Source organism: Larimichthys crocea, chromosome XIII (assembly GCF_000972845.2).
Source record: "Larimichthys crocea isolate SSNF chromosome XIII, L_crocea_2.0, whole genome shotgun sequence".
NCBI classification, from domain to species: Eukaryota; Metazoa; Chordata; class Actinopteri; family Sciaenidae; genus Larimichthys; species Larimichthys crocea.
This window is the reverse complement of record NC_040023.1, coordinates 42968941-42985232: the sequence shown is the minus strand read 5'-3', so window position 1 is coordinate 42985232 and position 16292 is coordinate 42968941. Positions and strand designations below refer to the sequence as shown.

General features: G+C 41.5%; 1 protein-coding gene across 1 annotated transcript in view; it reads right to left on the bottom strand.

The window, feature by feature from the left end:
* epha10 (EPH receptor A10) overlaps nucleotides 1-16292 on the bottom strand; it is a 146361-nt gene that overhangs the window by 17411 nt on the left and 112658 nt on the right. Inside the window, exons 6-10 of the mRNA XM_027287191.1 lie at nucleotides 12120-12244; nucleotides 8137-8260; nucleotides 7924-7974; nucleotides 6420-6528; nucleotides 1063-1194 (exon numbers count right to left, since the gene is read on the bottom strand). Of these exons, the coding sequence (XP_027142992.1) occupies nucleotides 1063-1194; nucleotides 6420-6528; nucleotides 7924-7974; nucleotides 8137-8260; nucleotides 12120-12244 (541 nt within the window). The remainder of the gene's footprint in view (nucleotides 1-1062; nucleotides 1195-6419; nucleotides 6529-7923; nucleotides 7975-8136; nucleotides 8261-12119; nucleotides 12245-16292) is intronic.

Sequence of the window (16292 nt, the reverse complement as noted above, 5' to 3'; positions counted from 1 at the left end):
ACCAGTAGACACATGCAGCACAGATCCTCAGGGCAGGAGATACCAGAGAGGGGAGGAGAGACAAGAATTAATAGATAAGGGAGCACAGCAGAAAAGAAAAGGGAGCGGGAGGGAGATGACGATACCGAGAGAAACAAGATGCAAGAGACCTAAGGGGGAAAGAGGTAAGGGAGCAAATAGGGGACATGGCATAGGGATGAGGGCAAAGCAGTGGATAAATCAGTGAGGAAGTCAGAAGGTGGAGAGGCAGAGGAAGTGACAAGAAAATAAGAGGTTATGGGTAAGAGGATAATTGGGCAGAAGGGTATGCAAGGAAGGAGAAATAGTTGAAGAGGTGCACAGTATAGGCCATGAAGTACACGGGCAGAGGAAGAAGCAGAGATAAAGAAAGGATGGAAGTGAGGAGTGCAGAGTGGGAAGAATGGATGCGAAACATGAAGCAAGCAAGGCAGTGATGGAAAACTATCAGCTAGGACACACCGCAGGAAGCGTAATGTAATGTAATGTAATGACAAGAGGCAAATGAGCAAAAGAGCAAGCATAGGCACATAGATAACAGATGTAGAAGGACAAGTGGAGTGATATGAAGGAAGAGAGGAGACAAGGAGGCAACTAAGCCCTGGAGAAAGGAAATAAGGAAAAAAAAAAGTATAATTGGCAGAGCTGCATGAAGGCAAAGTTGCATGACTTGATTCCATTTCCATTACCTCTTTTGAAATGTCACAGATGTGACAAAAATGAAATGGCAGATGCAAAATAGCTCTTTTTAGAGGGTAGCTTCTTTTTGGGGATGAATTCAACGGTAACAGTCTCCATCACATTTTTGAAGTTCATTTCAGATACAGTACTGAGGGTATAATATGGAACTGGGCCAAACAGCTTGACAAAAAGGAAGAAAAGGGAGAAATGGTTTTTGGCCTATTATCAGTCTCTTGGTATGAGGTAAGCTAGAGGCACAGGGAGAAGGTAACGCAGAGGGAGAAGAGATGGCAGGACAACTGGGAAGGAGATGAAAGGAGGAGGAAGAGTTTGGGGGAGGGAAGTGCAGACATGCCAGTGTACCTGGGCATCAGCTGTGTGAAGGGAGGAAGAGGAGAAAGAAGAGGAGGAGGAGGAGGAGGAGGAAGAGTGGAGAAGGAGGTCGAGAGCAGCACCACGCTAGCAGGAGTTACATTGGAGGAGCTCGAGCAGACGCTGCTGGGAAAAAACAAGGGAGGGGAGGGGGGAGGAGGGGGGAGGGGCGCGTGTCAATTCTGTCTCTTTACGACTTTAAAAGATGGTCAGTCAACACAACTTTGAATTGATGAATAGATTCTCACTAATCTAATCAATTAATGGTGGATGTTGCCAGAAAAACATGCAGAAATGATTCCTATAAAAACATATATTCTCTATTTTGAAAATATATCCTGAAGTCTATTAAACCCTCCCAAACTGGTTCCAATTTCATGCTTTTTTACTCCAATTCTGGAACAATTTTTAAAAATGTCACACTTCAGAAGAACCAGATGGCAGAAAGAAACGCGGGGACGCCAAAACACTGAAGATTCAGGCCAAACTCCGTCACTGTCAGCTCAGCCTCATCAAATGTTAATTTTGGCAAGAATTTTCATCCTAATTTTTAGTTGTAGTCTTTATATCGCTGACAGGAAACATGCATTCCAATTTAAATGAGCAAATGTAATGAGCGACTCGACTTTCATAATGACTGACTCAAAGGTTTCATCTTACAGGGTCATTTCACCCGAATAGAAAACAACATTTCATTTCTTTATTCACACAGAAAGATAAAAACCAACGTTTTAGTCTCTCAACACCCTCCTACATTCCCAGCCTGTCAATGGCACTCAGCCATGAGCCCTTTGAATAGCAGTTAAAGTGTAAATCTTCAACGGGTCACAAATATATAAAAACGCAAACATAAATGTAATTCAAACAATAATAATAATATATTTGTTGGGGACTATTTTCTGTTGTGGATGTGGTACAACAGTGATCAGAGGCTACAGGCTGAACATTTGTTCATTTTGGTCAAATTTCTTTTACTCAGTGCATTTTGCATATGTTGTATTAGACTTTTCCATAAGTGTCTGAGCTGCATCTCTAACTTTGTTATTCATACAAGTCATCATGGATGACACTACACCCTCCTGCATCTCAATGGCAAATTCAAATTTTTGCTCATTTTCAAGGAAATTATCAGCCCACACACACACACATTAGTGTTTTCAGCAGACAACTTTAAAGCAAGGAATGGATGCCATGCAAATGAAGCCTATTCACCGGCTGCTTTTTCCCTCTCCATACATGAATTCTCCTCTGAAATAAGTGTGGTTATGGAAATAATATGAATAATAGGCGAGAGAGCCGGAACAGAATCCTGGCTGACAGGTAAAGTGAAGCAGAGGGAATTTAGGCCAGCAGAGACTTATGTAGGGCAAAATACATGGAAAATTACGCAATTTCAAAAGGCCACTTTTATCACTTTTATCTATTCAAAGAGTAAGACTGGGTTATAAAATCATATAACTATTATAAGAAGAGAGGTGACACCTTTGTTTTCCTGCATTGTTAGGAGCTGCACCTTGAAAATAATCCCTGCTGATTATATGAGCTCTTTTAAACATATTATAGTTTTGGGTTTAGGTTAATAATCAGGTCCATAATTACAAATACAGCAATCATGTATTCATTCATGACTGAAGAATAATAATTGAAACAGATACAGAGCCCTTTAGAAAGACAACTTTCACATTTCGAATGGAAGATGTCTGATGGTGGGGGGGCTTCCTGAGACATGGAAGCAGTGATCTGTAAAAGACACATGAAAAACTCCACTACGGGGCTCAGACCTTTCCTCCTGGCCTACTCATCTCTCCCGTGTCTCATTTGTTCCCCTTCGAGTCCCACTTTGTGTCAGCGAGTGTCAATGGCCCAATGAAATGACCCTCTGCTTTAATTCCCGCCTCTTCCTTTCTTCTTCATCTCCTCTCCATCTCCTGCTCCTGATAACTTGTTACTCAGTCTTCAGGGATGGGTGTGCACACACACACACACCTACACACCTACACACACACACACACACACACGCACGCGCACGCACACACACTGGTGTGCCCAGTGAAGGGGAAAACAATCCCTGCATTGACCAGTCGAGCCTGGGCTTCCTGGAGAATATTTGGGCAATGCCCTGGAAATCTGCTTCTATCAAACCCTGTCAGGCATCAGTGACTTGTGACTTGTGTACGTGTGTGCGTGTGTGTGTGTGTGTGTGTCTGTGTGTATTATTCTATTATTATTCCCCACATTATTCTTAACTGAAAGTGTTGAATAATGTTCCATGTACATCATGGTAATATGATTCTCACTGAGGAACCTGGCAAAGTTTCAAAAATGTATCTATACTATAAATATGTAATTCAATAACCTCATAACTTTCACCCCATCCACTCTTTGACATCTAAGACCAAAGTAAAGACATGATATCACCAAACGAAATAGAAATGGGCAAGAATACCAGAAAATACAGAAGACAGTGGTGCATTGTGTTGCAAGTAAGCTGCTGGTGTGTTTTGGACTGCAGGAACATTTTAAAAGGACATAGGGCCAACCTGCCGCTGACACACACACCTTACTGTACATGAAAAGATGAAGTGGAGTTTCCACACATGTGAATGCATGCCTTAACTGTGTGCGACTGCCTGCGGGGCTCATTTGCATGTGTCTGTGCGAGCAGGCCGATCTATGTAACGGAGACCCTCCAGCCGTGGCTAGGAGCTGGCTGTCTTTGCAAACATGAGAGCATAGTAATTGAGGCATCAAGCCATTCCCTCTTTGTCTCTATGCAAAGCATGAAGAGCAAGTTAATGGTCCAGCAGGGATGAACAATGAAGACCACTTGCAATGAATGCAGTGATGGGAATAAAGGAGAGAAAGATAAGCGTTATTATTCAGGACTGGGCTGTGCACGAGGGGATGATACCGCCTTCCCTCAAAGCAACAGTATATTTAAATACGTGTGCGCGTGCGTGTGTGTGTGTGTGTGTGTGTGTGTGTGGACTGAGGGTTTGTGAATTTTTGCATATTCTGTGTTTTTTTGCTGCAGTGCTGTCGTCTTCACACAGCTGCTTGTGTGTGTGAGTCTGTGGACATCTATATATCCCCATACATTTCTTTATGGACATTGGACCGACAGCACAGGTTTGTATGGAGCCGCTGTGAGTGAATAGAACCCATTTCTACACCCAGCTGACTCCATCATTTCACTGTTTTGTGTGTATCTTGAATCCGATGTCACAATCTTTTTAGACAGGTGCGTGCAGCTTAGAGATGGCACTGATGCAGATCTGTGTGTGTGTGCGTGTAGACGAAACACTGAGGGGATGCACACAAACTACGCTTTTGCTATGTATCTGAAAACTCCCTGGATAGGACCAATTGAATTCCGTCCACAATTGTTTCCTGGCTCAGTGTGTAACTGTGTGGGAGTGGAGATGTGCTCCTTGCTTGTGTGCTTGCATGTGTGATGAAGTATACCGGGTAAATTGTGCAAGTGTGTGTGTGTGTGTGTGGGCGTGTGTGAGGCGAGCTGGCAGAATATAGAATTGGACAGGAGTCAAAGAGCAAAGTGGTTGGAACGGCGAGTAGAAACGCACTCTTACCCCCACCCATCCACTCCACATCACCCTTTATCGGCTCAGATGAATAAAACATGCAAGTATATGGAAAGATATAGTGCAATAAACAAGACAACAAACCATGCACCGAGACACAGAATGACAGGATAACAGCACAGACTGAAACAGGAAATGCATTGTGCAGCTGTCTGATTGACAACAGTGAAACAAAGGATCACAAACTGTGAATGTACTTATTATTCTAGATGTAAAACTTTCATACCACACTTAATGCCTCTGTAACATAACACAACTGTATTCATTCACGTTTGTCTAGATCGTCTTTAGTATGATCGCTGATTCCAAAAAAGTTGCAATGCTTTGTAAAATATAAATGTTGCATTTGTCTCCATGAGGCCATGTAGTAAAATCCTTAATACCACCGGTTCTCAAACTTCCTTTTGGTGGTACTTAGAGGAATCTCTAAAATGATTTTTAAAACTGAGATAAATGAATTTATAAACACACAATACTATCAAAATACTAAAAAAAATATATACTAATAGTAATATTTCCTTTGAATATCAGCCTGACACATGAATGGTAAAAATGAAAAATGAATGGTACAATACATGTGTGTCTCTAAACAAAAATATTAGGAAGAGCAGTGCAGATCAGGAGTGCCTCTTTACGGCCAGGGAATAAATTCTATTACCTGTTACCAGTGAAACTGTTTACCTGTGTGTGTACCTATGTCTACTGAAATGTTCCCACAGGTAGGAGTCCAATTTTATATCAATCTGAAATAGTGCTGTGTTGCCTGTTTGGTGCAAATGTCTGTCTGTTGTTGGTCATGGCTTCATTCTTCAAACTGCTCTATTTTACAGCTTTTCCAAGTCATGCTATCATAATATGTAACCTGCTTAACCTAATTTATGCCGGTCATTACATTTCATCATACTTTAGTCCTAGAACTGAGCCAGTGTTTGGGTTCGAGCATACCAGGCTGCCACTTCAATTAATAGAAATAAAGAGCCTTACTCTGATTGCTGCCGTCTGAACAGCCTCTTCCTGCCACCACAAACACTCCCAATTCAAAGAATCATGATTTAATAGGAGTTGAGCACTATGCTGGAAATCAGGTCACAGTCGTAATGAAGGACGTCGCTGTGGTTAACTACAGCCATCTGACCCAAGCTAAATACTTCTAAGTGAAATAGTTGTCTGTAGATCTTGTTTTGAAAATGGAGCAATAATGAACGTGGACGCTTATTGTACCAAGCAGAGAATAGTTTTGTCCTCTTCATAAACTTTTGTTCTAAGTAAAGCACGTATATGAGCTGTTATACAAGAAACACTGCTTTAACCTCCGTCTCAGCTTCTTTCTGTTTCTCACTCCTCCATGTGAAAACTAATTAGACGGCAAAGAACTATGAACTCCTGGCCAAAAATAAAAATATCAAAGAAGGCTTTGACGCTGCCAGGATTTTCCCCTTGATGCAGACAGAGCTGTTATCAAACTGGCTTCTTTATGTTTCATATTAAATGATGAGTGCTTATCATGTAGCTTGAGCCATTCGCTCGCTGTCACAGGACATTCATTTCACAAAAGGGACTCCTCCTCTCACTGGATTACTGTAATCTGGATTATGATGGATGGCGTGTGACTGAATATGTGATGGAGTCTATGATTGAGTGTTTGCACACATGTGCGTTTCAGTGTGTGTTTGTGTAACATGCTAAGAGTATTAAAATCTTAGAACGAGCCATAGGAGGTGCACATTGTATTATATTCATATCTACCTCCTCCAGATCAGCAGTCCGACCCCCATGGAGAGCAGCATGATCAGAGCGGCCACGGACACCACGACAATGATCACCACTGGGCTCTGTTCACTGGACGCCAGTGCCACTGAAAATGACAAAACACACTCATTACACACATGAACAAGAACACACACATGAATGAACCATGGACACGCCTGAGTGTACCCGACATATTAACACCATAACAATACAATTTAACACACCAGCATGCAGCGCGCATATCTTCAATTACCGTATATTAAGTGTGAACAAGAACAGGAGATGAGTGCTAAAATAAGATGATGACCTTAAAGGCCAAATTAATTTCATAATATAAGAATTTAGCAGAGGGTAAACTGATGTTTACCTGTTTAGAGCTGCAGCCTCCTCGAGATTATTAATATTCACACTTGACCTGTACGACACTGTCTACTACTACTTCTACTAGCATGTACTAAGATTCTGCTTCACTAAATTCACTCAAAGGAACAGACAACATGGTCTTTGTTGTAGGAAAACTTTTTCTGTTTTTTGTGTACGTTTGTAAAGATTTAAAGTTCAGGCTCAAAGTTTTGACCTCGTACCCACGTTTTTTTCCTTCTTTTTTTTTAATGATCTAAATTATGAATTAATTGTTTTGTTAACTGCTGTTTCTACAGGCAACAGATGGACAGATGCTTTTACAATCCAGAAACACAGCAGAGATGCAGTTAATGTGACCTTAATGTGCAGCGTCAAACACTGGACAAAGAACATATATTCAAATGGGCACAGGAATGCCCCTCTGTGCTCTAACTCTTACTGTCTGCATACAATCAATCTACCAATAGTTCAACTTTCCTAATGCATAATTCACTTGACACATGAATGTCATAATCTTGTGTTGTGTGTTGGTGTTTCCTAAGCAGCCACTCGAGGCTGTTGTATTTCTGCCTTGTGAGATCTCAGGTCATCGCTTATTTGACACCTGATCTCGCCTGAGGCAAAGTGAGCGAACTGAATATGCATCGTCCAAAAAACTTTATTGTACATGACTTCTCACCCTACAGCAAAACAAATAAGTATGCAACCCCATCCACTTCAAAATACATAAATTATCTTGTGGTGGAGCTGGTATTTGGCCAACTGTGGAAGATGGTGTTTGTGTAGGGCAGCTCTCAGGTGAGTTCAACTGTATAACTGTGTAAAGCTCAGTGCTATAACAAAGCACTGTCCTGGATAAGTCTAAGAATTCATGAGAGGTACGGAGCATGCAAGGTGGGACACGGTATCAACTTTCACAAAGAAGAAGCATTTCACAGCTTACTGGTAAAATCTTGAATCTTCACACATAATCTCAGACACACTCACTCACTCTCTCTCACTCTAGCAGCACGCCTCATTGTGTGGGATTGCCAGGTGCCTAAACCCCCCCCCCCCCCCCCCCCCCCCCGCCTGGTGAGCGAAGAGAAAGGAGAGAAAGTGAGGAGAAGAGGGGAGGAGGCGTAAAACGAGTACTCACGCTCGCCAAGTGTCTGCAACTCCAGGGGAGCACTGTACGCTCCGTAGTCGATGGGTGGTGGAGAGGAGGAGGACGAAGAGGAGGATGATGAAGAAGAGGAGGAAGAAGAAGAGGTAGAGGAGGAGGATGATGAGGAGGACGATGAGGAGGAGGAGGAGGAAGAGGAAGGGGATGAAGACGAGGAGGATGAGAGAGGGGAGGAGGACAGGGGTGAGGAGGGGGCGGGCGTGGAGAAAGGGCGGATGAGGAAGACATATGTGGTGCCAGGTTTGAGGTTGTTGACACTGATCCGTGTGGCAGCAGTCTTCACAGTCGAATAACTCTGATCCTTTTGTTCCTGCGGAGACAGACAGTGCAAGTGAGAGACGGAGAAAACAAAGACAGAAAAGAGAGGAGGGAGTGAGACGAGTAGGTGGAATCCATTTGTGAGATGCCTTGTTCATTTCCAAGGCTCAGTTTGAGATGCTGGGCGACATGCAAAACTATTTCATAACCACATCAAGGGCTTTGGAAATGTTTCATTTATTGAGAGAGTGGAACACTTTTCAGAGTCAGAAAGTTTCAGGTGGCTCAAGAGGACTTTGACTTCTTTAACCTGCTTTCAATAAAGTATCACCCTGAGCATTTAGAAATAAATGATGATGATGAGAAAAAATTCAAGACGGTAACAAAGAGTGTGACTCATGATTCATTCCAGAGGCCTTCAGAACACAAGACAAAGATAGTGCACATCTATGGAATTACTTTTCAAAATCAATCCAAACAAAACATTTTTGAGAGAGAAAATCCTCTCATCTCAAACATAAAATTTATAACTTATATCAGTCTTTTAAATGTTTGGATAAATATGTTTGCTACAGCTAGCAGTATTATTGGTATTGTTCAGCCCTATATGTTTGAGCCACCAAAACCACAGTCTATACCGTTAAGGCTATACCGCTGCGCTGGGAGCAGAGTTATGCTAATTTTATGTTAATGACCACCACGTGACATCACACAGTCTTGTTTTAGGACCGCCCACAAAATCCTGGACTGAAAACTGGTGAAAAACAGTTTGAACCTCTAATTCCACATTTCAGTCTTTTCACATGTTTTCAGTTATTTTACAACATATTTATTGTGTTTTGAAAGAAACATGGAATAGCCTTTACGCAGACTTTAAGCACATCACATAGGCACGGGGCTCCGTACGTAGGCTATTGCAGGTTCTAGAGAATGTGCGCTCAATTTGCTTACCCAGCTGTCCAGGAATAATATTAATATTATGAATTAGTATTTCGTGCGCACGTTATAGCTATATTGTGGCCACAATTTAATTTTTTTTTGACCATGTCACTCCATACTTTATTAAACTTGCAGGAATTAATTCATGCATAGAATGTCTCAATGGCCAGCTGCTACAGTATCCAAGATGCTTGTTAACCCGCCTTCTGCAGCAACCTATTTCTGGAGCACTGAGCTGTCAATTAAAAACTACTTAGCCAATGGGGACACACCCCTGAAAAAGCCCGCCCACCTGAGAGGTTTGTGTCAGAACTGCAAAAAATCAAAAAATCAGGGGACACAAACAAGAGAGAGGCGGCAGCGAAACCGCAAAGACAACAGCAAGAGCAAAACCCTGTTCACTGAAAAAGAAACAAAAATATATTTATCCAAACATTTAAAGGACTGATATATTTGTCATTTTTTTTGAAGTCATAAATTTTATGTTTGAGATTACATTTTTTGGTCTCAGTGAGAATTTTCTTTCTCAAATCGTGTTTTATTCTTTCTTAAATTCTTATATTTGTTTGATAATGAAGAAGTTTTGTTTGGATTGATGTGACAAAAAATAATTCCATACACATCTGTTTCTTTCTGTGAGAATGACTTGCGCCTTATAAAACTGGGCACAATGAGGCCGGTGAGTGGGTGACATGCATTAACATAATTACTCTGCTTGTGTTGTCTGATATGTTTGCCTTTGCCTGTTCAGTGACAACCCACTTCCCATCTCTGCCTCTGTTCAACAAACTGTCTTATTGCTTCTTTGCATGTCAATGAGATCAATCCAAGTGAGGGTACAGCTCGGACCATGAATCTGATTTATCTGCAAAAAGCGAGCGAGGTGAGCAAGTAGAAGTGAGTTTTTGTGTTGACAATGCTCGCTTTCAGTGCACGAAGAGAGAATAAAGAAAGCAGAGAAGAGAGCAAGAAGGATGGAGACGCTTTGTAATATCAAGTAATATCAAGTTATGAATAATCAGTGATTCAATCATTACTAGTCATTACCAGAGTTAGTCATTATTGTCGTCAACACTGTGTTATTGTTGATAATGTTTAACAAGTGATTCTATAAATATTAGTGAGTGTCAGTGTGTGATAAAGCTGCATCTTGAAAAGAAAGAAGGAAGAAGATGACTACACGCTGACTAAGCAGTGCCATATTTTATCCTGTGATAGGCTCTTTGCTGCAGTGTGTTGCCTTTTCATTTCATGGCCTGTCAACAATCTTAGTGTCTCAATCTCAGTTATTCTCCATCTATCCTTCACACCCCCTCCATTCGTCTGCTTCCCTCACAAAGCGCCTTCATCCATTTCTTTCTGTTACTGTGATGTTACCAACATCTTTCCACCGAGTCATCTTCCCTTCATCTGTCCCTAATACCCCTCTGTGAGGTTCGATCACACAGGCATCTTATTCTTTTAAATCCCTCTACTGTATACCTTCTGTCTCTCCTCAAGCATTGTGGTTCTAAATCTTCCCCTCCTTTCTTTTTTTTTTTTCAAAGATGTGGGAGTAGAGCAGCAAGGAGCGAGTGCTTTATTAAATATGGTGAAGCATAGAGAGGAGAAGGAGGTGTGAAAATGGGTGAGAGGAGTGTGACAAAGCCAAATACAAAGACCTGGCATTGCCAGAAAATGCGGCGTATGAGGATGGAGCGTCGTGAGCGTGACAGCTGTGGTTTACGTGCATGACAGATTTACTGTGAAGACTAAGACTGTTTACGGGCGGCCACAATCTGACTAAGTGTTCGCTTAAATGAGCGTGAGAGGGCCAATGAAATTACAGCAGTTATTCATAAATGCAAGAGAAAATGTGGCAGTAATATGGGTTTGACATAATTGACCCCTAAAATGCACAATGAGGTTTGAAACACTTCTAAATAGTTAGCAGTTCAAGACGATGATTTCACTCAGCACACATCAGTCGGTGTGCTGAGTTTCTGTTCTCCTTACGTACATGCACTGAGTCAGTCGCTCATTATATGGTTTGCTGTCAGCGTGGTGCACCAAAGATGATTAATGATGAGATTTTGGTGTCTATGCTGTCAACTGCTCAAACTTTTTTCAGATAAAAATCAATGTCTGAGTATTCAGTATTGTTGTTCAGGCTCCGATCTTGACATTTTAGTGTAAAGTATTTCAATTCTACATGTTGTGCTATAAATATGTTTAGTGACCTCCCTCCTACTGTTTGAAACTTGCACTTGAATTTAGCTATTGACTGATTTTGGAGGCAGGTTTCACATGGTGACAACATCCATTACAACACATTTAGCATGCAGAAACATGAATGTGCTTCAGAGACTGTCGAAGCTCCAGCAGAGTCTGTGTGTGTGTGTGTGTGTGTGTGTGTGTGTGTGTGTGTGTGTGTGTGTGTGTGTGCATCCAGCACAGGTATGGAGAGTTTTGACAGCAGTAACTTAAGAGCGAACAATACATTACAAACGGCCGTGAACGTGCTTCAGACTGTCAAAGTTCCAGTGGTCTCTCTGTGACTCCAGTGTAGACATGGAGGGCCTGACACCAGATGTTCACAGCTGATAAGTACAGTTAGCTCTGACTGCCAGCAGCTGCATTACTGCTACACTAAGTGGTGGGCAGTAACAGTACGTCTGCGTCACAGAGTAGAGGTGCGGGGTTAAAAGACATAAACATTCACAGTCACACAGTCAGGATGTCTTGGCCTCTGCTGCCGCTCTTCTTTAAATCTCTCTTGTTTGTGTCCCAGCTTTAGGGAAGTGCAACACTAAATCACTGCAGTATACATATTCCTTTAAGTTTTATATTCCTTTAGTGCTCTCCATTTACCTGCTGGATTCTTGGATTCAATTTATACCAACAGCAAACATGAGGACTTCGAGTTTACTTCAGTTTACTGGTTGGTATGAACAATAAGTGAAAAAAGGTTATGATATAACAATGGATTTTACCTTCTCATAGTATTTGACCTCATATTCAGTGCGGCTGCTGTTCGGGTACGAGGGCTCCCTCCACACCAGAGTTATGCTCTTCTGCTCGATCTTCTCTGCTCGCAGCTCACTGATCAGTGATGGTGCTACAAAGAAGGAGAAAAACACAGAGAAAGAGAGAGAGGGAGAAGAGGGATGAGTTTGGGGATTTCCAGTCTCATTCAATATAAATTCAATAGCTTGAAGAGTTTTCTCAAGGACATCAGAAACAGTCTTTACTCTCTTTTTTTCACACAAAGCTGGATGGTACAGGCAAAGGTCAAAGGAGGACTGCAATGACTTCTATATATTCTATATATACACTGTGTCTCCCGTACTGCAGAGAGCTAAAGAAATGTGGACCATGGACATAAGAGGACACATGGGGAAGAAGAACAAAGGTAGGTTAGGAGAGAGGTAGCACATTAATTATTGAAGCTGGGACGTGTAAGAGCAGACAACTTCATCGCACTCCATGAATGGACAAACACTGTGTGTGCTTCTTTGTCTGAGCATGTGTGTGTCTATGTGTGTGTGCATGCGTGCGCGTGCGGCATTGGGCCTGGGTCGATACATTGGGACTGACAATAGATCCATACAAATATGGATTGACTGACAAGTCTGTATCGACAAGAAACTAACGGATGGAGACTGCTATTAATCTGAGCTCCCCGTTTCCTCCCCGAGTCTCTCAATTAAACGAACTTCAGAACTTTTTCTGACTCAATCTCAGAGACCTGCGGTGAAAACGATCCTGACAGATATTTCATCTCGTATTGATCACGGTGGAGAACAAAATAGAAGATGAATTATCCGGACAAATTTAGACACAGTGTGTAATGGCACTGGCTCGGTAAGCAAACAATTTCATTACCGAGGATAGACCGGTTCTTTTGTTTCTCTGTCAAAGAGTGACAGGCAGCACGTAGTATGATGATCAGCAAGCACCACCCACCCTTGCTTAAGTGCTAATTATTCCGTGTATAATGAAGTAGCAAAGTGGGTTGTCACTCAAAAACACTAAGAAAAATAAAGGGGTACAGTTAGCTTAGTCAAAAGGCCTTTATGTCTGGGAGGAGCCGTGCCATTAAGGCCATTAGGGTTAGCTTTAGAAGGGGAGGGTGAGGGCGGTGCTCCGTCATCTTTCTGCACTGGATGCTAATTATTGCTGGTTTTCACTTATTCAAACACCTTTCAACGGCCCTGTTTGAGGAAGACATGATCCTTTAGAATTTTCTATGCCACCAGTCCATTTTTACTTATTTCCTGCAGTTTCTCATCTGTTCTTATTCCACCCTTTCTCATCCTCCCATCAGTCACCCCATCAGTTGACTGCTCCTCTTTCTTGCTCCACCCGCTTCCTGTTCATTGTTCCTCGACCTTTAACCGTGAATTCATCTCTTTCCTCAGTGGAAACAGCCACACTAATGAATATGTTCTGCCTGTCACTCACACATGAGCAAAACTATGTGAGCACACAAAATAACTACACACACACACACAAAGCATCTGTGCAGCTCGTTCAGTCATTTTAGGCAGTGGCTCAAAGACACTCGATCTGTCTGCATCTCTCACTGTCCATCTCCATCTGTCTGTGTTTTTGATGTCCCTGGAAACACAGGTATTTATCCATTATTCATGGTGTGAATTTTTGTACCATAGAGGCAAGGTGGGTGTGTAAGTATGTGTGTGTGTCCCAGGCAGTGCTGAAGCTGAATCTATCATTGCTTTTTATGTCTGCCCAATCAAGCTGAATGGAGGAGGAAGATATCCAGACTGCAGTGTGTGTGTGTGTGTGTGTGTGTAGAAAGTAAAAAAAGCTAATTCAGTATCTAATTAGCAGGTGAACAATTCAACGTGACATTCATTTGGATTCCTTCATGGAGTCATTTCTCTTCAGGCTCATTTCTCTACTGAATATGAAAACATAATGTGACTTACATGTAGTAATCACTTGTGTCATTAGCATTATATACAGTATATGCAAAACAAATCTGACTTTTGTTATGCATTTTCTGATCTTAAAAATAAAGCAACTGTAATCATACATATTAGATACAGTCTACTCCATTCAATTAAGATAAAAAAAGACCAGTAGTATAAAGTTAATGGACTTGAATGGACTAGTCTTCCAAGCTTTTACACTGCACTTTACACTACTCATTCACTCATAGCTAACCATTCATACACATTCACACACCAATGGCGCAGCATCAGAAGCAATTTGTGGTTCAGTATCTTGGGGATTGAGTCACCGATCATCTGATTAGCTGACTAACCCCTGAGCCACAGCTGCCCCCAAAACAATTGTAATGTAATTTCAATGATGTATAAAATACAAACTCAGAAGATATTGTTTGTTTCAGTGGCTCTGTAATGTTTGATTTGCTCTTAAACATAATTAAATTAAAAAAAAAAAAAAAAAAAAAAAAATATAATATAATATATATATAATATATATATATATATGAATATATATAAAATATGAATGTGAATGTGAATGGACATAGACGTGGTGGCAGACATGTACAGTAAGCGGTACAGCAGAGGGTAGCTGTAGAAAAGGAAGGCACAAATGAAGAAACAAACATGCTAATCAAAGTGAAATGATTCTATATTTCTACAGGTGTTTAGTGTGGAGGAAATAGGCGCCAGCATTATTCATTAGAAAATAAAGGAATTACTCCCACAGTGCATGAAAATCATAAAAAATCATAAAAAATGAAGGTGTAGAGCTGAGATGAGCGTGTGGTAAAGGACAGACTTTAAAGAAACTAAGAGAAAGAGAAAGGAAACGCTAACAGGCGGCCTCTTTCTCAAAGTGACTGCCATCCAAACACAACCTGCTCTCCCCACCTACGACTGCAGGCTATTGTTTGCTATTCTTTCCTTCCTTGTATGCTGAATTATGCATAGCCTGTGCCTGACTCCACACCCCAGATCACACAGCTCAATCTGACACATGAAAACAGGTGTGCACGAGTCTCCTATATCCTCAGTATGCGCACGCACAGACACACACACACACACACACACACACACACACACACACACACACACACACACACAGTGTGGGTCCATCAGGCTCCATCACAGTCACTGGGAGGCTCAGATCCAAAAGTAATACACAGATTAAGCTGACGTTTCCACCTCTGGAGCTCAAAAGAAATAGGCATGAACTTCTATAGCAGACAAACTAGCAGTACCTCAACTCTTTCCAAACCCATCCAATATAAACTACAATACATATTACTACAATATGCAGAGTCCAGCATGTACACTAATACTTGATCAGATGATCAGACATTCATATTAAAGTGGAAGAAATCTTTCTGAGGGCCAGAAAACTGATTTTCTTTTGTAGCTTTTGAAATGCATTTTATTCTGAAATTAGAGTTTGAATTTGCTGCTGCTGCTGCTTCCATTTTGTTATCTACCGTATCATCTAGAAAATGTCTTCCAGGAAGAAGTCACAAAGAATGATGAGAGAGGTGCAATTCTTCAGAACAGAATCTGCCTTTTGGATTTTCACTGTCCGATACCATCTATTAAGAATGTGGACACAACTATGGAGCTAGTAGGTATAACACTTTCCAAGACATACTGTACACACAAGCTGTTTATGCACACATATGTTCAGATACCATACTTCCCTTACTTCAACACAGTCACAACACACATGCAAGAGTATATGGCGGGTGGGTGGGTAGTGTTGGGTTTGGTGCTGTATTTGAGAGGAAGAAATCAATGGCAGCTGCCTGCTGAAATGAACACACACAAACACACACACAATTGTACAATGATTTTCACACGTAATATAGGAGAGGTGATGGCCTTGTGGGCAATAAGCCTCTCCAGCTCCGCTGTGGAAGTACAGCGTAAACGTTTTCAAAGCCTCATCACAGAGCAGAGCTCACACAGCACACATACTGATAGGTACTTGTCACAAAGATATACGGCTGCAGATAAGATCCAGCATGAAAGCTTTGCTGTACACACATCAATCACAGATACAGATGATGGTCTATTCACTTCAAAGACACACTATGATGAGAGCAAAAAAAAGTGAGGCATGGGGAATAATAGATGGAGTTTGGCACAAAAATGGCAAACAGGCAGCACAAGGCTGCTCCTCTCAGTGAATACACTTCTGTC